Source organism: Channa argus, chromosome 22 (assembly GCF_033026475.1).
Source record: "Channa argus isolate prfri chromosome 22, Channa argus male v1.0, whole genome shotgun sequence".
NCBI lineage: Eukaryota > Metazoa > Chordata > Actinopteri > Anabantiformes > Channidae > Channa > Channa argus.
The window spans coordinates 13,017,808-13,040,513 of NC_090218.1; the positions used below are offsets into that span (position 1 = coordinate 13,017,808).

The window sequence follows — 22,706 nt, forward strand, 5'->3', positions numbered from 1 at the left end:
GACTTAGGTTGTATGTTCAGAGAGATTGGGTCTGAACAAATCTGCTGCTGAGAGGTGGAGGAGGGGGTTGGTGAAGCTCAGTTAAACAATACATACAGTTTGTCTTTATCTTGAAAGTTGGATCCCTGAAAAACAAATCCACAGGAACAACACCCATTTCCTCTTATTTTTGTTGGTGCAGCAGAATGATGAAAGTCTTCAGGAAGAAACAGACCTTTAGACTAAAACACTGTTTCCTGTCTGTGCAAAATCACTAACAAGGTCAAACATATATATATACATATATATATATATGTATATATATATATATATATATATATATATATATATATATATATATATATATGTATGTATACATATATATGTATACATATATATATATACACACACACACACACACACACACACACATATATATATATACATATAACATAACAAAGAAACACACATAAAACACACCTTCAGATTTTACGTTTCTTGATTTCATGTCAGAATAAATACGTAGAAACTAATAAATCTGTGTTTGGTTTTATTAAAGATGTTAATATTATAGTTTATATTTGTACTTTAGTTGCTAGTTTTAGTAAAATAAAATGTATTTAGCTTTAATTACATATTTGCTGTGGTGTTGTGATGAGCTTATGCAAATTCACAACCCTAATTTTATTCCAGAGTTGCATACATTTTTCAGAGGATCTTTTATTGATGATGCAAGAGTCCAATGCATGAGCTCTTCTCCAGCACATCCCACATTAGTTGTGGACAAAGTTTCTAGCGAAAATGACGTGTCCTGCAAATATATCTGTGACATCAGGGAAGAAAAACATAACTGATGTGGTCGTTTTGTATATGAAAGTCATCAGCTATTCACTGCATCAGTTGGGTTGAAGAATTTCGGAGAGTCCTTAATCAGTGCAGAACATTCCTGAAGTAAAATTAAAACTAAATTCACTCTGAAAACTGAAAAAACTATTCCTTTCCCCAAAAGTGACTCAATGAGAGTTGTCAGTCCAGTTCTTGTGAAAAAGGGAGGCTGATTATACAGAGTTAGTTCCTGTGGATCTTCACTTGGTGTGTGCCTCTGCTTACCAGACACAGAAGATATGGAATAATAGAATATACTCATAAAAAAAAATCTAAATTAAAAAAATAAGCTACAATGTTTAGTTTAGACTAAAATAAAATAGATACTATACTTTCACTTTAAATAGATTAAAGTCAAAGTTGAGGTGAAAGTTTATATTATAAACTTATTTACATTAAACTGAGAGAAATTCTAAATTATGCCCTGATTTATATCAGCTCATGTTTGGCATTTTTAATAATTTTGCAATTTTAGTCTGAAACCACTTTACTCAGCCTAATTAATGATGAAAACAAAAACACCAATTCTTTATATTACAAAGGTTTTAAGTGTTTATTTGTATTTCATTTTAAATGCCCCTTAAAAAATGTCATTACATTTTGTTTAAAACGTTTGTGATTGTTATTTTTACAATTAAAGCCCCCACAAAGTGCCACTGCAAAGTAATAAAACATAGACATGATTCAGGTTAAAGTTTGATTTGGACATTTGTGTTTTCACGTGCAGCTCCTTTGGATAACATTTAGTTAAGTTCAAGGTTGCACTGCATTTCTAAAATGGGCCGTAGTTTACAACTGTAGAGTTTGGTGTGTGGGAGCATGAACACCTGAAGCTACCAGTTAAAAAAAGTGGAAACAGAAAGTTAAAGCCACAAATATCAGCATTCGTTGCACCAGAAGAAGGTTAATAGAATCATCAGCAAACCATCAAAGGTGGTGGACCGACATCGTCACCTCTGCAGCCAACACAGCCACAAATCAGTGTCCCCACTGAGTGTTTGGTCGAAGTTTGGAATTTCACATTTACCTCAAAACAATCAACACAAGATTCATCATTTTTTTCATCAGATTCAAAAGGAGGTGATGGTTTTTGGCTCACTGCATTGTATAAACAGGATGTACAGTATATATATATCATCATATATGTGCGAATATGGATACAGCTACAAACACGGCACTGGTTCACTGAGTGTGGACTGTTTGGGATGTAAAAAAACATATGTAAGTCAAGAAAAATGCTTGGGACACACTGACACAGGATTGTCAGTGTAACCGCTTCCATTTTTCTTTCCGACCATCTTAGAAAATGTCCTCCACTCTTCGTCTTTCTCATTTTTCACAGTTACTCCCTATTTTGCTTGCTCAGGTCTTGATGCCCAGAAGTTCTTTTTCTTTGGATGAAGTGTTCTCCACCTTTTCCTGTTCATCCACCAGTTCGTACCCTTTGCTCTCCTGCCGCGGTTCCTGAAGTCCAGCCCTCCTGCGCAGGGCCATGAAGGTCAGGAAGAAACAGAGCAGCCCCCCGCACACAAAGATCACCATCAGACCCAGAAACCTGCACAAACACAAAGGTGGTCATGAAGCTTTGGGAGCTCAGTGTTAGTTCAGCAAATAACATGATGACTGCACACTAAAAAAACGCAGACACAACGTCAAGCAAGTTTGTTTTGGCATCTATGCAGATTGAAACGACTTCTCCTTGTATATTATTTAGGTCAAAACATTGTTTGCAGTGTAAAGAACATCACTCCTTGACTTTTACACTTCGGCTTGTGGTCTTCATCAAGTTCTTTGTGCCCCCAAAAACACTTCACAGCAAATCACATGTGGTGGCGATAAACTGTTGAGTATATTTTTAGTATAGATTCAAATATGAGTGCAGCAGTATGCAGCCCTCAGATGGTTGAAACCTAATTTAATCCTGAAGTCAATTCTGTGCTTCTCTACTGATACGTTACAGTTATTGACACCATGAGAAATAAACACGGAGCTTCCCCTCATCCTCTCCGAGTCCCTCAGCTTGTCTCGGAGCCTCTCACCTCTGTCTGAAGTGGTCCAGGTTGTAGTAGTGACAAGAAGTCTGCTTGCCACACTTCTTGCCCCAGAGGATGCAGGTGGTGTCGATGATGCTGCCGTACAACACTGGACCGGGCATAAAAGCTGCGGATGGAAGGTGAAAAAATGGAAAGATTAACTGTCAACTTGAAGGAAGGTTGTGCTGATCATTAGGATTCATCCTGTGTCTCTCTTTTCTAACAAGAAAGGCGAGGAATCAAACAAGCGAGGGCGAGGGCCTCGCTCAAGGCTTCTCCCGGTGACTCACCGAGCACTCGGAACATCATGTACTGAACTCCCACTGCGAACGACTTGTCCTCAGTGGCCACGGTCCTGCAGCAGAGACACAGAGGAACAGACATGGTCATCGGACAGGGCAGCCACTAGCCACAAGGGATGTTAAGGAAACATTTGTTGCCAGATCAGTTGTTGGTTTAAAAAAACAACTCAGAATTCTGGGAGTTGAAACATGTTTTTACAGTCAGAGCGACTTTCAGCGTTTTCTTGAATTTAGATTAGAAAGCAGAGTGAAAAATATGCTGCTTACAGCTGCAGAATGTGCCTGAGATTCTTCATTCATGGTCGGACTGTGAACAGCAGCTGATAAATGAGCTCGTGTTCAATGTGATGTGACTAAATGTAAACGCATATGGGCTGAATCTCGGGGTATTCTGCTTCTGGTTGGATAGTTCTTCTTTTTTCTTCTTCTAAATGAAAGTTGCCATCAATCACCACTAAATACACACACTTACAGTCACGTGTACAAAGGCAGCATTGCAACAATTAAACTATCCTCTGTCACTGGGGTCTGGACCATGTGTCTGAACAGCTACGCAGCCACGTTTTTACCTCATGACCATTATTTGTATTCAATTATTTTTGATTAAATAAAACTTTTAAAACATGATCTCACGTGATAATATTCTCATATTAAAAGTCTACAGTGGTTTTGGAGCAGCCTGTGTTTACCTGTATAACATTCAATTCAGATTTAATCTATTTACTAAGTCTTAAAATGACTGTGACATTTCATCCAACAAACACGAGTTGATGTACTGACTTCTCAGACAGTATATTCAACTTAAATAGTTCAGTTTCTGAAGGAACAGCTGTTTCCAGAGTTGCCAGATGCACACAGAGGGGCAGAACCACAGGGTAAATCTGATTGGCCAAATCAGGTGCCGCCCCCCAAGAGTGACAGCACCCGCTGTAACTCTCAATACCATAAGGAATAAATAAACCACTGAAATAAACAACTATCATTATAAATACATAAAGTTAAGAAACCTTGTTGACAGGATGAGATGAGGCAGCAAGAAGTGGGGGGTGTCATTATACAATGTCATTCCCACTTTCTCTCCTTTCCCCCTAAAAATGTTCCATATTACTGTTGTTCTTTTCAATAATCCTCCTACAGCACTTTCACCACCATCTGGAACCATTTACTGGGATTTTTTTTCACATCACATATGAGCAGCTTTGGCATCCAGAGAGAACTTATGCAACACTTTATATTTATTACTGTGTAAGTGGGACATAGTTGATGTGAGGAGGACAGAAGAGCTACTGTGACGTCCAAACCACATCTTCCACATTTCCACACGATAACTTCTTACCTTTTGCTTTCTGTTTTGAGTTCATGGAAACACTTTTTATTTCTCAAAAACTAACCATTTCTCTGACAAGCAGCTAGTTGATAGGAGGATTTGGCTGCTTGACAGAGAAATGTTGGGTCATCAGATGATTCAAGTATTCAGATGATTCATTGCAAAAAAAAAAGAGGAAGAAAACTTTTCTCTGACGTGTAATTTATTTGATTCAGAAATACTGTATTGCTTTACATATTTGGGCCTCTTTAATGTTTTCTCCTTGACTTTGGTTTTGTGATGTTTAGTACCTCACTTGTAAGTTGCTTTTGATAACAGCATCTGACAAAGGACTAAACGTAAAAATGTGAAATCACACTGATTATGAAACAGCATCTGAAACATGACAAGTGGTCAATGTTGTTCGTACGGGTCATAACAATAGTAAGCTTCATTTAAAAATAACGAGTTTTATTTTACATGTTTTAAGTCAAACTAAATAAATTATAACGTATTAAAGGTAGAATATTTGCCTAGAAATGTAAAGTGCTTTCAGATCAAGCAGTTCTAGGGACTAACTGTCGGGATCTTCCTGCAGAACTACTCCCCTTCAGGGGCCTGTTTTTCTGTTTGCACTCAGGGCTGTTTGCCTTCCCAGGAATGAAGCCAGGCACCAGTTGTTCGCTCTCAGGAGCTGTCATGACTATTGCAATCTCACCTGATAGAGAAAACGTGCAAAGATCTGTGTCCAATTTCTAAATTTGGATAAACTGGTCAGATCTTCTTAAGGTAAACATGTTGTTTTTTTCTCGTAAAAAATGAACCAAGCTGGGAAACAACCTACCCTGAAGTGTTGTAAGAGCTTTTATGGATTAAAGTTCCCATAGTTCGCACACACAGAAAGGGAGAAACTTCCAGTTATAGTTAAAAAACAAAGAGCTGTGGTGAAAGTACGTCATTTAAAAATGACAACAAATGCTCATTTCCAGATGTGTACAGGTGATATTGTCATGTTTTCATACCTGAGTATCATCATGCATGATGGGGTCTGGGAGAAGGCGGCGACAAAGGCAGTAACTGCCATAAGAGCCAAGAAGGCCGGGAGGAGGTGGGAACATCCACTACCACAGGTTCCTGGAGAGGCGTAGGCGAGTCCACCGACACACCGACAGTTGGTGTAGTTCTACAAAAACAGACACATTTCTATTCATACATTGTAAACACATGTTATCAGCAGGAAACCAGTTTCTCTCCTGTGATTATTCTCTTACCTCTCACCCTAATCTCTCCTAACTTTAAAGGCTTTGCCTCCGTCCCATTTACTGCAGCTGCTAGATGTCAGGAAATGATTTCTCTGGGGTCATATTAAAATGTATTTATCTTACACTCGTTCTGGAGAATTTGATTTCTGGCCTGCTGCACTTATCTGGACTGGGTATCACTTCGTGCATTTCTGGTCAATTACTCAAAATCTACTTTGCACTTTCATTTTAGTCCGTCATTTCACTGTGAACGGCAACAGAAAAATGTCCCAGAACTCATTTGTGAAATCTATTAGAGGAACTTTAGGCCTTCCTTTAAAGCCTCAGCTGTTTTTCACTTTCTCTCTCTCCCAGTTTTGTATAAAAATGGCCAAGAGAGGGAAGCACAGAGAGCTTTATTTGGAGTGATTCACTGTGCATGTTAATGCTGACTTCAGCAGAGGCCACATGAACGGAGGTGTTTTACCAAAGGACACATGATAGATGCAGCTAAATGTTGAAGCATGAGCACGGTCTCTGCTCGAACGAGACAAAGGGATATTCATCCGAAGATTAATTAGATCCAGAGCAGAATGGTTTTTCTTTAGCTGCAGATTCAGTTCATTCAAACTGACAATGATTCTTACTGTGACTTTGCCATCGACGTTGGTCTCCACGGTCATACAGCCAGCGTGGCAGGGAGATCTGAACTCCATTCCGTCGGACCCACAGACGGGGTTAAATGCCGCCTCAGGGCACAGGCAGTTTGGATTGCACAATGACACAGTGGACGCACTACGAACACACAAAAGTTATTTAAATCTGATGTTTGCAGTGTCTGTAGCTGAGAAACCTTTTCACACAAATCTGTTACATTTTAATTTACATTTCTGAGTTTCCTCAGTATTTATAGTTAGTTAAAGTTATAGTTCAAAGCAGTTAGTTAAGTTATAGTTAAAATTATTCTGACAAAGCTGAAACACTATGAGAACTTGACTGGGAAAGTTAATTTTCCCTCAGGAGTAAATACAGAGAGGACATGAAGACACATGTTACCCAGTGCAGCTGTGTGTCTTTAGAGGCAATTAGTTAGTAGATACCTGCGAGAAAACACCCCGGACACATTCTGGGTGGAGCAGCCGATGAACAGCATGGGTAGTGATGAGAACAGGCACAGCAGAATGGCCACGGTGCACAACTTGCTGGCGCCGCTCACTGAAAGATTCAACCGCCGCATCAGAACTCCACCCAGGACGGTGCCCAGCACGGCCATGGGGATTCCAAACGCTCCTGGAAGAAGCAAATCAAGAGAAGCTTCAGTCGTGTTGGTTTGATGAATCCACGCTCATTCCCGCAGACTCTCTCTCACCTATCATCATGTTGGAAAAGGAGATGCTCTGGGTGAACTGTCTTTCAATAAACTTGGCCATGAAGGTGGCGAGGCCGGAAAGCAGCGCCGCCAGGTTGACCTGCGCCAGAACCACCAGCAGGTAGATGGGACTCCTCAGAGTTCGCAGAGCGATACGAGGGAAACCTGCAGGACAGTGGTGGACAGACATTTACTCCAACAGGTTCAATTGGCCAAATCAGCCCCAACACTGTGCAGATAAACTTTAGAGAAACTCCAGGTTACAGTGGAAGCCGGGACACTGTTCAGCAGAGATGATCATGGCAGTGATGGTCCGTCTGTTGGTCACTGTTTGACTATGATTCCGATGGAAATATGTCAACATTTGGTCACATAAAGGTGAGATTTATTGCTCTCAGTTCACAAATAATTTTGTTGGTGCTTGAAATTTTCTTTGGTACCAATATGAATTTGACATCTTTATTTTAATGATATTGCTCAACAACTACAGAGAATGTGATTCAGAGGAAGGTGGCTTTACACGACTTTTCCTCTCTAGTGAGTAGGACTGTTCACAAATAAGCAGATCTCACACTGAGGCCCCTTTTCTTCCTCTTCATTTCCTCCAATCTCCATCAAAAATGACTCATTTAAACAACGTTTTAGTAAAACTAAACATGTGCAGGCATCGTTCTAACCACTGTATCACCTGACAACAGACCACACAGATCACAAGATGGCATGACATAAGTTCAGCTTAACTGTTAGATGAAATTTAGTTTGGGCACTTGTGGTCCCCATTCTGATGTTTGTGGTTGCTAGTTTACACTGGAACAAACTACAGCAGAAGGATGTTTCCTGATTGTTTTGAATGTGTTGCGGGACATAAAACATAAAAAACAAAATGTGTTCGTATTGCAGGTCTGAGATGTCTCTAAAAACGTTAATGGACACCATCCACTGAGAGCAGGAAAAGATGAAGCACCACCGATTTCAACTGACTGAGGTGCTAGTAAAATGAGGTCTGGCAATTCCAACCTCCACCTGTGGGGGCGGTAACGTGCCGCACAGCAACACGAAGACACGGCAACAGGTGAATTAATCTGTACTAAAAAGACTGCTGTTAATTTATAATTAAATTAGGTTTTCGATTTATTTTGAAAGAATTGGACTTTTTGACCTTATAAAAGACTTATGTAATTTTTTTTAATGGATTAATAATTGTTTTTTCCATTTGTTTTGTTCAGCCAAGGTGTTGAAACAGCTAAAGTGATTCAAGCTGTACTGAAAATAATTTGAAACGTGCATTTTTTTCCTTAAATGTTTGTGTGATTTCAAAATGTGTGTGTGCATATTGTCTTTTAATGAGTCAAGGGGCTGGAACGCACCGAACTGAACCGATTTGGACCCATCTGACCATCTCTATGAAAATGTTCTGTGCGCACCACTGTTTATGTTGCTTAGCAACAGTCAAGTCAGGTACAGTTTCAGGTCTATTGGGTTTGGAGGAGCTGAAAATCTGATTAAATGCACAAACAATGATCTGTTGTTGCTTATTACTGACAACTAATAAATAGCATTTGTAGAACTGTTGTATAAAAGCAATATCACACACCCCTGTCAGATATTGCTTAAATAACAAATATGGTAAAAGTAGTGGTTATAAAAAGTGCAAAAGTTTACAGCCTCCTTGATAAGATACAATTTGGTTTAAAATGACCTTTAATTATTTTGTGATAAAGCAACATTTGTATCTAACTGAATGTGGAATAAATGTTGATGAAAAAATGTTTTTCCACTTTTGCACAGAACTGTATGAAAACATTGTTGTGCAGTGTTTGATGTCCTTTTTTTCCCTTGTTGCAGCCTGATCAGACAGGAAACAGACGAGCAAAAGAGATATCTTACTTTTGAGGAACTGAAGTAGCGAGAGTTTCTGATGGGAGTGTGTCTGCTGTTGTTGACTGTCCGGACTGGATTCGACATCGTCTGCTCCGCCCTGGACAAACAGAACATGACATGCTGAGTAGAGTCTGCAGTGGCTGCACATCCAGAAATGTGTAATGTGTTCAGTTTGGGGAAAAGCTTGTTAATGACGGAATAAGGATTTTTTTAGTCTGACCTGTGCTGAGCACAGGTCTGAGCTGGAATTTCCACCAACAGCTGGTTTGGTTTCAGCCTCTGTGTCACTTTCATTGCTCTCTGCAGGATTTAGGTCAAACTGGTTCTTTCAACCAACTATATAAGGCCATAGAAAGGATGGTTGGACTTCCAAACGATGCACTGTGTATGTGGAGTAAACCTTTACTGAGTCGTAATTTATCAGATGGTCTGTGTTTTTTTAAATCTTCTCAATTCTGCAAAGAAACTGCTGCAGTTCATGCAGGACGTTTGGCTCTGACACAAAAAACACTAACAGCAATGAAATGGAGTAAGGCTGCCAGGATGTTGCTCAACACCATGATCTAATGACTCCCTGGAACGCACACACACACACACACACGCACACAGACACACACACACGCACACAGACACACACACACACACACACACAGACACAGACAGAGACACACAAACAGACACACAGAAACACACAGACACAGACAGACACATACACACGCACACAAGACACACAGACACACACAGACACACACACACAGACACACAGAAACACACACACACACACACACACACACACACACACATACACACAGACATACACACACACAGACACAGACACAGACACACAGACAAAGACAGACACATACACACGCACACACAGACACACACACACACACACACACACACACACACACACACAGACACACAGACACAGACAGACACATACACACGCACACACAGACACACACACACACACACACACAAACACACACACACACAAACACACACACACACACAAACAGTTAAAGTCCAAAGTTTATCAGCTATAAAAACAAACCTCAGTTTAACTTTCGATTTTAAAATTCTTTTGCATGTGACAGATCTGAGACGGCTGTTATAGCTTTTACATAAGATGCAAACCGCCACCATTCAGACTGTTGTTATAACAGATAATAAGGAGATAATGAGCGGAATGTGGGGATTTAGTCCTGGCACCAACTCACCTTCACCAGCGTGTTATCTGAAGATCAGAATCCTGCATTTAGCTTTTACCTACTGTAACGTGGTGCAGTTTAAAAACAGAAACACAACAAACGTTTACTGTTGAAGCCGTTTTATCTAAAGCTTTTTCATCATTTCACTGCTTTCACAACTTTCACTGCTTGAGCTCTGTTAGTTTCGTGAAGTTAATGATATAACCACAAACCGTGTGTGTGTGTGTCCCTTTGGAAAACAGCCGTCAGCGTTGAGATGTGACGAACATGAGCCTTGTAATTGTTCATGTCAGGACAAAGCTTTGGTTTTAAAGTGAAAGTGCTGATATTTGGCTGCTGCTCTGTCACATGTCACAACGTCGGTTGAGCAATCGTTTAGATAAATGGCCTCATTAATGTGATCAAACCAAAACACACCAAAACCAATACCTGTTCAAACTTGTTCAGATCTTCAAGTAAGAGAAGGTTGTTTCTGATGCTCTTTTTCAGCCTCACATACAAGAAAAATAACTCATGTGCAGCTGTGTGAAAATCTGTGCTAAACAACTATAGGATGCTGTGATTAAAAGCTCAGAGAGCAACTCATCACGTTCTCTGTCTTTCCAGTTCAACACCATCTTCAGACTGTTTGTGGTGATTTGTTAACCCCAGTGTGATTTAGAAGAATGTGCACATTTGTCGCATGAATACAAGTGTTAAATATAAATTGCCTTTTACAAATAAATCGTGAAAATAGTATGTAATGTAAATGTAGGATTATTTAATAGAAACTGTTTAATGTGCGCTGGACGACTTCAGAATTTCTGTTATGATGCATTAATATGAGACTTTGGACATTAGACATTGGATTCCCTGATTCATTTTGTGTATTTTAATGCAGATCCAGTTTAAAATCTGCATCTTAAATCTTTATAAACCAACCAATCAGGCTCAGTTGATCCTGTTCATTTCTGGGCATCAGCCAAAATGACTTGCATCAGCATTTCTCTCAAAGAGCAGAACTAATGGTGCATTCAGGTGCAACGCGTCAAGTCTAAAATGTCAGGCTTTCCAAGCAGCATTGAGTTTCCCAACATCAAATTATATGTTCAACAATGTTTGATGCAAGCACAGGAAATAATCATCATCCACGTCACTAAGTGGCTTCCATAAAATCCTGCTGAATGAGTCACACACAACTGATCCATAAAGGCCTGAACACAGACACCTAGGAGAACTGAAGCATCTGGAAACAAGATCAGGGTTGGTGTCTCACCTCTTTGGGCAATTGCCTGGGGAAGAAGAGGTAAGGCAGCGCTGTGAGGAAGAGGAGGCAGGATGCCACCAGGAAGCCGAGCCACCAGGCGCCCACCCAACGCAGGTCTTTGGAGTCCAACTTGATCTCTTCTAGGAAAAAGAAAAGACACATCTTTCTTTTCACACTGACTACTGAATCCTATTATAGGAGGAAAACAGGCAGGAAAAGAAAAATAAATTATGATGAAATTATGACTGTTGAAATCTGTTTGACCTGTAATATCAGCAGACAGTTATTTATCCTACCCCCATACGGCCGCCTCCGACATGCAACATGAGCACTAAATCGTTGATTGTATTACCCTGGATTGTGTTGGATGGTAAGTAATACCTTGTACCAGCTCAGCCTCGTTTTATCTAACAGTCAACCTTTCATGTTTTTAATATGCCCTCTGCGTGAGTTGGGTTGAGTCATCACAACTACATCTACTCGGCACAGGTCCAGCAACCCTGCCTGGTGACCCCATGGGAAAGTTCGGATCCAAACTAGGTTACAAGCAAAGCTTTTCTACTTCTGTAGAACCTCTTTATCTCACAAGTGCCAAAAGGGCTTTACACTGCTTGTCTTCAACCCATTCACACACACACACACACATTCTCTCTCTCTCACAGTTGGGGAAGCTGGCAGTTAGATAAGTTAGGGTTCAGTGATCAAAGACCCTTCACCATGTGACAGGAGGAGCTGTGAAACTCTGGGCATCTGAAATGAAGTTAACACTTTACATTTTGAAGACATTAGCTGGAGTCTGAATCATGTTGTAGATGCCGTTTATTGGAAACTGGTCTCAGAAATAAACCCTCATAAAATGCTTTACATGCTCCAGAGTGGGCTGTATGTGAGACGAGCTGGCTGTAATGCAGCTTGATCACTGTATTTGGTGGCAGTAATGAACAGGCAAAGGCTCCTGATGGTGATGCAATACAGTCGGTTAAATTTAAATATGAGTTGATTTGTGTCAGACTCGTCAGTGGAACAGAGTCACACTCTAGGCATCTGCATGTGAGTCACATGTGCCTGTTCTTTGTTATAGTGACAGTCTCTCCATGTTTAGTAACCCAAAATGTTTCCAAGTAAATCCTGCTGATCATCAGAAAGATTCGATCCTCGACATGCGAGAACGCAGATCCTGTGAGCTGCTGCTCATGTCACTGCTTGCCTGCCTGTTGTTCTTGGATGTCTGCCCGAGTTCAGAAACTGAACGTTGACAGTGACAGATTATGATCTCCAAACGACTTCAGGAAACTAAGATTGATGTAAATGGAATATCAAACATGTCTGACAGCTTTGATAGTGTGACTCCCAGACCTGGGAGCAACTGTCATGCGAGGCTCTAATTACTTTGACAAAGAGATGAGTGACACAAACTTCCCTAAAAAAATAAAACTAATCACAAACAAAACATCACTATAGATACTTTAACCAGCTCTTAGCAAACCAACAGCTTCATTGTCTTGGTCTCAGACTATTACACTGATTAAACAGTGCATTCATACACACCTCATTTCCAAATAGCTGCTTGTGTAAAATATAATTATAAAGAGAATAAAATGAATTTCAAATGTTAAAACTGAGAAACTAGCAGCACAATATTAACCCTCATTCTGCAGATATTACAACAGTGTGGCTCATTATTAAAAGAGCAGCTAGATGAGCAGTAATAGTAAAATAAAGTAAATCAGTTTCCAGAGTTTCTCTGTGGGAGGTCTCCACATGGCCTTGGACTCTTCTCTTAAAAGACATCCGCACAAAAGCCAATAACCTACTTGTTAACCAACTGATAACACAACTGTAAAACATTAAGCAGAGAAACTGTGTCCTGTGTCCTGAACAGATCCCAATGAACGAGTTCAGATGTGCCAGGTCACAGTCATAGGCAGCTTTTTCTGTCACTGAGTGGCTGCATATTTAAACTGGTTTGTCAGGTAACTACAGGGCAGGTGACTGATTACACCTGCATAACCTGAGTTCTCTGAGTGAGCCGGCACCTGAGATGTACAATAACTAACTACATTCTGCACAGCCCCTCAGGTATAAGTCAGTATCAAATCCAAATAAACAAGAAGCTGAAAAAAGTATTAATCAAGAAGAAAATGTTGACATTCTCTGATTGGTTAGAGGGCGGAGTTTGGCATGTGCTTCGAATGACAGGTGGGGGTCAAACTTGACCCCCAGGTTGTTAACAGAGTTGGACTGGGTAATGGTGTGGCCAGAAAAGGAAATACAGTTAATGGGGGAGGAATGAAGCTGGTAGGTGGTGCCAAGCTTCGGTTTTGTGCTGTTCAGCTGAATGAATTTCTCTGACATCCACGCCTTAATGTCCTCCAGGCAGCAGCTGAGAGTTGATGGAAGTGTCGTGAGGAATGTGGGGTCAGGCTCAGTCTCACGTAGAGCTGGGTATCATCAGCATAGCAGTGGAAGGATACTCCATGCTTGCCAATGACGTGGCCCAGTGGGAGCATAGAGATGTTGAAAAGGGTCGGCCCAAGAACCGACCCCTGTGGCTCCCCACAGATGACCGAATGTGACTGAGATTTGGCATCTCCCATGGCCACACACTCAGCTCTATTTGTGAACTAGGACCCAAACCACCCCAGAGCAGTGCCAGAAAATCCATCGTTATGCTGCAGACGATGAAGGAGAATTTTGCGGTCAGCTGTATCCCAGATCCAGAAAAATGAGAAGTGATTGGAAGCCCTGTCTCGGTGCGATGGAAGGGGCGGAAGCCAAATTGAAATTTTTCAAACAGATTGTATCTTTTGAGGTGATCTTGAAGCTGGGCTAAGACAGCTTTTTTCAGGACCCTTGACAGGACAGGAAGATTGGAGATTGGACGATAGTTTGCCATAACTTCAGGATCCAGGGAGGGTTTTTTAGATGTGGTGTAATTATTTTTCCGTTTTCAATGATGCTGGGAATGTGCCTCTCTGGAGGGAGTAGTTAAAGATGCTGGTGATGAGTTGGCTTATGTCTGAGACATTAGCTTTTACCAAGGGAGTGGGTCCAAGGTGCACGTTGTGGGTTTCATCCTCTGTATAACTTCAACTTCTTTTCTTGACCAAAAACTGTGACAGGCAGCCTTCTGGCCTTGAAGTGGGCAGGTCTGGGGGTGGGGGGTTGGAGACAGACAGTGAGGAGCGGATGGTGTCTATCTTAGTGGTGAAATGTGCAACGAAACTATTGAACTGCTCCTCTGTGTGGTTGCTGCCAGTGTGAGTTTGAGGTTTGAGTAGATGATTTATTATCTACTAAAAAAAAAATATTATTATTAAAAAAGTTGTTTTGAGTTTCTGAGGTTGTTACTGATTGTATTTGAGTGATATTGTAATCTGGCAGCGGCAAGTGCTTTGGAGAATTTTTTTTTGATGTTCTCGGTAGAAAGAGGAACTTGGATCAGTGTTTCCAGCTTCATTCAAGATTCAAGATTCAAGATTCAAAGTGTTTATAGTCATATGCACAGATATAACGCATGTTTCCGTGTACAATGAAATTCTTACTTCTTGACTGTAAATTGACTTTTCTGCTCTCGGACTTTTCCGAGAGCAGTTTTTGTGGCAGCAAAGTGACGGCACAGGGGGAGAGAAGAACTCCACAGGGGAAAGTGGCTTCTGCAGACTGCTATGAGCCACTTTGTGTTAGTTAGCTGCTTGTTCCTTTCTGCAGATTTTGGTTTCACACACGCACAATTAGAGAAAGTCCATTAGAAACCTGGTTAGTTAAGTCCATGTAAATACGCTGAAGTTTGAACATCCTGAGGGTCAAGTGCTGCTGCAGCTGCTGCACATCTATCTGCAGCTTGAACAGAAGCAGTTTGACCGCGGGGGGAGTGCCTGAAACAATATCTGCTGATTAAGTCTCTGGTATGTTTGTTCATAAAATCATGGGCTGGGCCATTAATATCAATTATGACAATGTGAAATGATTTACATCAAGACCTCAAAGCAAAGTGTGCACATATTACAAGTAGCCGATCCGGTTATGTTGCTTTTGTGCAGCTCCCTGCAGCAGCACTAGTGCACAATCACTCCAATGACTTCAGAATCGTTACTACACAGGTAGAAAACCCTGTATTAAGAATACAGCCCCAAAAAACGCCACTCAGGTCAGTGGCACCTCCACCATGAGACTATGACACCACCATTACCCACTTTACAAATTTGTTTCTGTCTCATGGTTTTTTTGTCTCAAGCTTTTGTCTCCATACATGTCTACTTACTCGTCTCAGTCTTGAAGGTGTTTTGACTCATACTTGTGTGGGACTCAGGACTACTTTGAATCTCAGTGTTGTGTGGGGTTTGACTCTGGTGGTTTTATGGGTCTTAGGACTTGGACTCATCTTGAAAGTCTTTGTATTGTGGTTGTTTTAACTTCTGTCTCCTCATCACTGCTTTGTCTCTGACCTGTGTTTGTCTCATCTGTTCCATTTGTCTCATTTGTAACAAAGGAACAAAGTCACTCAGATTTTTACATTTATCTGATAACATCATTTGGTTCTTGTAGCTGTTTGGTGCCTAACTAGACATGTCTCTGTACAGCAGTTCAACACCACCAAATTTAACCCAGTTTTAATTTGTCTTGCTGACACTAGATGAAAACAAAGGTGAATGTGAACAACCACAATAATCAAATGTTGTTGCGGCTTTAACTTGACGCCGCTTATTTGCCTTTTGTGCAGCAGCTCCCGATGTTTTTAAGTTTTCTTCTGACACTGAGGAAATGACCATCGTTGATCGATGTCATGTTATTATTAAACTCCCATCACTATGAGTGACCTCCATATGCAGGAAAAACCTCCCTTTCCCGTCAAAATTAATTCCACAGTGTTTCATAATTATCAGCAAACTGCATGTCCTCACCTTTGGGTGACTTATCAAAGTCGACGTAAATCCGCAGCATGGCGGAGCCGCTGATGAAGCCGAAGGCCGGGCCAATAGAGGTCACGGCGAGGAGGATGCCTGAAAGACAACAAGAAACCACAAAAACAAGGCTTGAGAGCAAAAATGAGAAGGTTCAGTTTGTCTGCTTGCTGTTAGTTTATATCACTGCTGGATCATCTGAAACTTTCAACTCATTTTTAGTTTTTGTTAGAAAGTGTTTCAGCATAAAACCACTGTTACACTATTGCAGCTGGAGACAACCTTGAGCGTCGAGAGCTGCAGCCCTGCTTGTTTTCCAGCTTTCCGCTGTGGATTAGCTGGATCTGGTAAAGGCTGTGAAGGAAGCGTTTGAAAATAAGCAGGGCTGTGGCTCTCAGCTGTGGTTTCCTCTGTGTGCAGTTTAGGCCTCTTTCTAGCAGAGAAGCTGCACTCGCCACAGGCTGCTGTGACCATGCAGGTCATGCAAACGCTCACATGACGATTCCCACCAAGAGCTGGCGTTTTTATCTGAATGCAGAGTTATCAGTGGTTCTGTCGTCTGGCAGACAGATCACATTACCATCCACCTAATCAAGTCATTCTTGCCAACCTAGTCCAGACCAGGAAGGAGCTGTATTTATCACTACTGGGATAGAACAGGGCAGAACATACAAGTATGAACTACTTTTTAATGAGTCAACTTCACACTGTTTGAATAAGAACAGGATGAAGGCAGCTGCTGTACGTGACTCGCAGGTGAACACATATCACTGCAGCAGCAGCATCCAGCCTCTGGTTTGTCCTCAATTAGGTGTTTTTTTTTTTCAAATCCCTGCGTCTTGTATTATTCCTTTATTTATTGTGGAAAATGATACAATCCTATACATTTGTTTTTGGTAAAAGTATGTGAACCTTCAGTAACAGGTGAAACCTTGTTTTACAGCAATAACATCACGTTAAATGTTTCCATAACTGTTTATCAGCCTGTTCACTAGCTTGGAGGAAACTCAGCACATAGCTCCTCACAGAACTGCTTTAACTCAGAGGTGCTGTTTGGCTTCCTGCATCAACTGCAGTATTAATGTCAAGCTGGTCTTTCTGGTCTTCTCCTGTTTATTTATTTTTTTATTATTTATTATTATGACTGTTTCCACTCTTCAACTCTCAGTCATCTACAAATTGCAATTTGAATTGTACGAAAGGTGCTATATAAATAAAGTTTCTAATGATTTATTTTGCAAAAGCTCATATTTCTCCTGCTTTTACTGATCTTACATATACACAGATACATTTTTAGCGTGTGTTTAGGGTCATTGTCGGCCTGATTGACTCTGTTGTAGACACAAGCTTTTACTTTCCTCTTCCTCTACTTTCTCATCTCTCTACAGAACAGTCTCGGAACTGAAATGGTTATTTTTAGAGACTAGTTTCCTCCTTTACTGACTGAAACACCCAACTGTAATTATTAATCATCTTCCACAGTGAATAAATGAATAAGACAAATGATTCCATTGTAAACTACGCTGATAGTCGACAGAAACACCAGAAGAACAAAGTCTGACCTTTTATCACTACGATACCAGCTGAGTTAACTTTAGCTCTATAACCCATGGAGGAATCATACCTAAGAACCATTATGGAGAGACAAAGTTTTTAGTTTCTCTAATTCTCAAACATAACAGAAAAACACTGGAAGCTCTAAACTCATCAGGTCTTGGCTGATTTTGATAATAAAAGTTTTTGTACCGAGGTAGAGAGGAGAGTTCTTCTTGCTGGCATAGTCGTCGATGTAGGAGATACCGAAGGGCTGGATGGGGACGGCGCCGATACCCAGCAGCAGCTGGCCCAGCAGCAGGAGAGGGTACACCCCCTGTTGGGCAGGGCTGTCAGACGTGCTGCAGCTCTGATTGGATGGTAAAATAGTGGTGGAGGGGGGCTGGCAGAGGCCAGAACTTTGATCACTGGAGGCTGTTGGGAAACAGATGGACAGTGAGACAGTAAACTTCTCATAACCCCAAATCTCAGAGGTTGTTACAGCTGGTAGGGTGAAAATGTGTTGGTGTTTGCGTGCGCGGTCTCACAGCTGATCTGGTCGGTGTACTTATATTTTCCAGTCAGGAAGTGGGGAAGCGCCATCAGCAGCGAGGCCATGCAGGCCAACAGAGCTCCGCAACCGATGAACCGCGGCCGGTGGACGCGACTCCCGAAGAAACTCACAAAGATGATGAGGACAGTGTTCCCCACCTGGACACACATGAAAGACCACACAAATGTTCAACAGCAAATGCACAACGAGTTGATTTGACCTTGATTCAAATAGTGTGGCCTCTGAACAATCTGTTGATTTTCTGTTCAAGAAAAAAAAAGAGCATTGTCCATGTATTTTTCCTGTGCAGTGGCACACATGCAGCTGACTGTGACGTTTATGGACAATAAAGAACGGCCTGGTAATGTGTCAAGAACAAATGTTTCAGAACTTAAGGAGCTTAAAGACAAACAGGCCCCAGGGAGCGTTCGTACCGACCTCGTTGAAGGCAGCCAGCAGCCCTGATTTCTGGCTGGAGAGGCCGTAGCGTCTCTCAATGGTGGAGATAGAGCTCTTCATGTAGCCAGACACCAAGAGCTGTGCCAGCTGCAGCAAACTGTGGCACAACACAAAGACCTGCAGAGAGAGAAAAGAAGGAGGATGAGACAACAGAAATAGGAGGCAAAAGAAGACAGAAGAAACATCTGCAGGTTTTAATAGGATCAAACTGCAAATGCTAAATGAGTCTGGGGGCAATGCAGCAGCCATGGACCTAAAAAGTGTAAGTGTAAATGTAGACATTTCAGTGATGTGATGTTCAGAGAGAAAATGCTGGAGAGAACAATTCCAGGATGGACCATAGGAAGTCAGGTTTCTCCACAGGACACAGATGCAGAGACCTAGTTGTTATTTAAATTTCTAATGTCACGGTGTGTTTCCCCAGCAGTTTTGGATTAAGGATGTGAAAAGAATCAGAAGTGAACTCCAAGCCTCGAATTTGGTCAGTGACAGATTTTTCAGCTTTCTGGCTCTGGAATGAATGTCAGGTTTAATTTAGGTTTGGGCTAAAATATTGGATAAACCATTTTTATTCAAAGAATTTAGTGGCTCAAAAGGTATGTGGACATACCAACATAATTTTAACCATCTATGAACATTCTCAGTCATTTGAGTCTTGATTTTCCCAAAGGTGCAGTTCAGTGAACGCTGGAATTATGGTCTTTAGTTTAAGATTTCACTTCTAATCTGAAAGGCTTCATCAGTTGTGACCAGCTGGCTCAGAGGGGTATGTCTATAAAGACCTTTGGGATAACATAATCATAATATGATTATTGTATATTTGTGTTGCAGCTCAAACTGAATTATTTCACTGTCATAACTTGTGTAAACCTGGTTTCCTATCCAGGCAGTTGGCGTATGACACAACTGTCACGACTTGGAAAACAAGTTTTTGTGTTGTTCATTAGACTGAACATTTTATTATCCAGTTGGTTAGAAAGGGATGTGGAAAATTATATTTAATGCTTTATTTGTAGAGGATCCTCTGTGACCTGAACGATACACAAACATTCTGTACTCAGGTGCAGAAAAGCACAAAGAATTTAGCAAATCTATGTAAAATTCTGAAATTAACTTAATTTAAAACCTAGCAGTCTGAAGTCTGAGCAACTTTTTAACAGATCGTTTTCTGACTACTTCCTTATGGGTCCGATTACTTTTAAAAAACCTCTTCAGAATAAAACAGAAACACAGGGACTGAACTCTGCAGAATCTTCCTTGGAGCAGAGACAAACCTTGATGCTGTGGAAGAGACTCCGGTGCTGGACAAGGGGTCGGGATCCTGGGGGGTCAGCTTTCATGTTGGCCACCATGATTAAGTTTCCCACTCGCAGAGACTGAAAACAAAACGTGAACCTGTCAAACTGTGTCATAGGTGAATGATAACTGTGAGCACACACACAGTGGGTGTAGCAGAAAGCATTTACTGCAGGTTGAAAGTACATTTGAAGCACAGCTCAGTAACACATGTGAGCTGTGCTCATTTCAGATACTCCGTGCAAACACGGCTGCTATTTCCTCAATGCAATGAGTGCATGTGCTGTATGTCTGTGTACAGAGAGATCGGCAGAGATAAGAGGTGGGTTGAAGCTGTCGACAGCGGGTGGATGAGGTTCGGATGAAAGCCAAAAGGAAAAATACTGCAGGATCAAGTGGTGGGAAAAAAAAAAAACAAGATGTGAAGATACAGACGACGTTTGCACAGAGATACAAGCACTGAAAAAAACAACTCCCTGCTGACTCCGCAGGTTTGGTCACAGTCTCTAATCATCTGCCTGGTGTGAATTATTTCTTTTCTTGCTCCACAGGAGATGCTAAATTCGCACACAGCTTGTGACAAATGACATAATCTACACCCTGAAATGCAGAATAAACCAACAGGCAGCTAAAAAAAATCCACTCAGCCCACAGAGCAGCAACAATCCCACATGGGACAAGCAGGATTAAAACACACACACCCATGTTTCCCCATTTTCAAAGCAAACTTAGGTTCACACACTTTAAATCAGTGCCTGCAGTTCTACAGAGGCTTTTTAGATCACGAACAGACCAGAGCAAAAGCCTCCACAAACCATCCACCATCGGATGAAATTAATCAAGTTTTAACCTAAAGTGCAACGTTGTTTCCTAATCCAAACAGATGGCAATTTAAAGTTTACCATGTAATTGTTACACGAGCGGCAGGAACATGGCAACCTGTTATTTTGTACATGTTAACATATGATAATATTGCAAGTACTGTGTATTTAAACTATCATTAGAGAAAATTAAAAAGTTGAGGGCATGAAATTAAACAATCTGAGGCTGAAGTGACAAAAACTGCCATAAATACAGAATTTCTAGAGTTTATTGGGTTTGTTATATCCAGCAGAGTTTGTGTGGACATAAATATGCTACAGTATGAACATCTACTTCTCATCTGTACGTTTGCAACAATAAGGCAAATGCTGCCCATTTCCTTCACCCGGTGAACAAGTCTCTGAATGTGGACTATCAGAGACAACAGAGACATACAAAAAAATCAAACACATTAGTGGGAAGAGAAGCGGGAAGAAGCCACTTTCTTATCAGCAGAGGAATGTCAGCCTCAGGCCTTTTATGAGCCCACACACACTAGCAGAGGAGGGTCAACGCTAAATGCCAATGCTAAACACACACTCAGGTCTCGTGTTAAAAGCTGCACAAACACTCCTCCACTCAACGCTAACCGCAGATAAAACTAATCAGTGAATATGTTCACGCAGCAAAACACAAATGTCACAAATGTTTTGAAGTTACAGTGCAGCCAAATGCTTTTAGGATATTAAATCGATTTCAAAGGATAAGAAACTTTCTCTACGAGAGAAAGACCAGATTTTTTGGGAATTTAACTCACGAATGGACCTGGAGTGATGATGGAGAAGCTGGACATGCTGTGTTGGCAGGTTACAGAGGATTAATCCTGGTCACTATGGTGACCGTCCTCTCATGGTTCCCATGGGATTCACTGGATTAACTCTCCATCTAGTTGCACAGTACTTTTTTACTTGCAAAACTGCAAATCAGCAAATCTCCCCATGTTTGACTCGTGATATTGCAGTCATGATATTGTACAATTGAAGCTGAAGGTTGGTCAACATCTTCTGGCTTGAACCTACAGCTTTAATTTTTTTCTCTGCATAACATTTGTTTGATTGGCTCCTAAAAACTGTGGGATGCAGAATGAGTCCATCTGCTGCATCGCTGGTTTCCAAATCAGAGCTGGACTGACTTCACATGCTTATTATGATTCATAGAGGGAAAACTGAAACATTTGACTGACACAAAATTAAAAGTTAAAAGGGTTGTTTCCTTCAAGAAGAAACTTCAAACTGACTGACAGTGGGAATATTGTAACTATTGTTACTTTCTTTAACTTTCCTGCACTGACAGTATCTGCAGGCCTGCAACACAATGAACAAACCACTTTATTTCTTGTTTTATTCCTGAGACTTTGCATTGTGTCATTTCTAGGTGGAAAGTGACAAAGCTATCAGCTGTGGTTATTCAACCACAGCATTAGTCCCAGAAAAAGCCTGAAGGTCTCATAGAGATAAAGAAAGACATAGAATTGGCTGATTCAGACTCACTGTGAAAGCAGCAGCTCCTTTTCCTCCTTTCAATGGGCTCAGTCTGCCTCTTGTTTGCTTTTACTGAAGGATTCAGCTCTTATAGCTGCTGGTTGTGGGGGGAGGAGCCAGGAATTTGAGAAGGAAACAGACTTTCCTCAAGCACTACAGGCTG

At 41.1% G+C, this 22,706-nt stretch overlaps 1 protein-coding gene and 1 long non-coding RNA gene across 3 annotated transcripts; one reads left to right on the forward strand and one right to left on the reverse strand.

Annotated features, from left to right (window-relative positions):
* Positions 1–1,389: 1,389 nt before the first annotated feature.
* On the reverse strand, positions 1,390–22,643 carry slco2b1 (solute carrier organic anion transporter family, member 2B1). Of its 2 annotated transcripts, none has more exons than XM_067492636.1 (15): positions 22,553–22,643; positions 20,180–20,281; positions 18,885–19,022; positions 18,442–18,604; positions 18,107–18,328; positions 16,361–16,459; positions 11,466–11,593; positions 9,003–9,093; positions 7,116–7,280; positions 6,847–7,036; positions 6,394–6,541; positions 5,528–5,688; positions 3,188–3,252; positions 2,904–3,024; positions 1,390–2,419 (listed from the first exon to the last, which is right to left on the reverse strand). In XM_067492636.1, exons 2-15 carry the CDS (start codon positions 20,255–20,257, stop codon positions 2,227–2,229), a joined length of 1,962 nt encoding a protein of 653 aa, XP_067348737.1. In that variant the 5' UTR covers positions 20,258–20,281; positions 22,553–22,643; the 3' UTR covers positions 1,390–2,226. The 2 variants fall into 2 exon arrangements, with proteins under 2 accessions (XP_067348737.1, XP_067348736.1); XM_067492635.1 differs by having other exon boundaries at positions 11,466–11,596.
* LOC137108307 (uncharacterized) lies at positions 7,274–9,092 on the forward strand. Its single transcript, XR_010912174.1, has 4 exons — positions 7,274–7,493; positions 8,016–8,187; positions 8,469–8,573; positions 8,961–9,092. It is a non-coding gene; the product is annotated as an uncharacterized lncRNA (long non-coding RNA).
* Positions 22,644–22,706: the final 63 nt, after the last annotated feature.

Excerpts from the sequence above, each read along its gene's own strand:
- slco2b1 (XM_067492635.1), bottom strand. The coding sequence starts at position 20,257 with ATGGTGGCCAACATGAAAGCTGACCCCCCAGGATCCCGACCCCTTGTC. Across the intron at positions 19,023-20,179 it reads GTCTCTTCCACAGCATCAAG|GTCTTTGTGTTGTGCCACAG; the intron begins GTTTGTCTCTGC and ends CTCTCTCTGCAG. Across the intron at positions 16,460-18,106 it reads GAACTCTCCTCTCTACCTCG|GCATCCTCCTCGCCGTGACC; the intron begins GTACAAAAACTT and ends GTTGTCTTTCAG.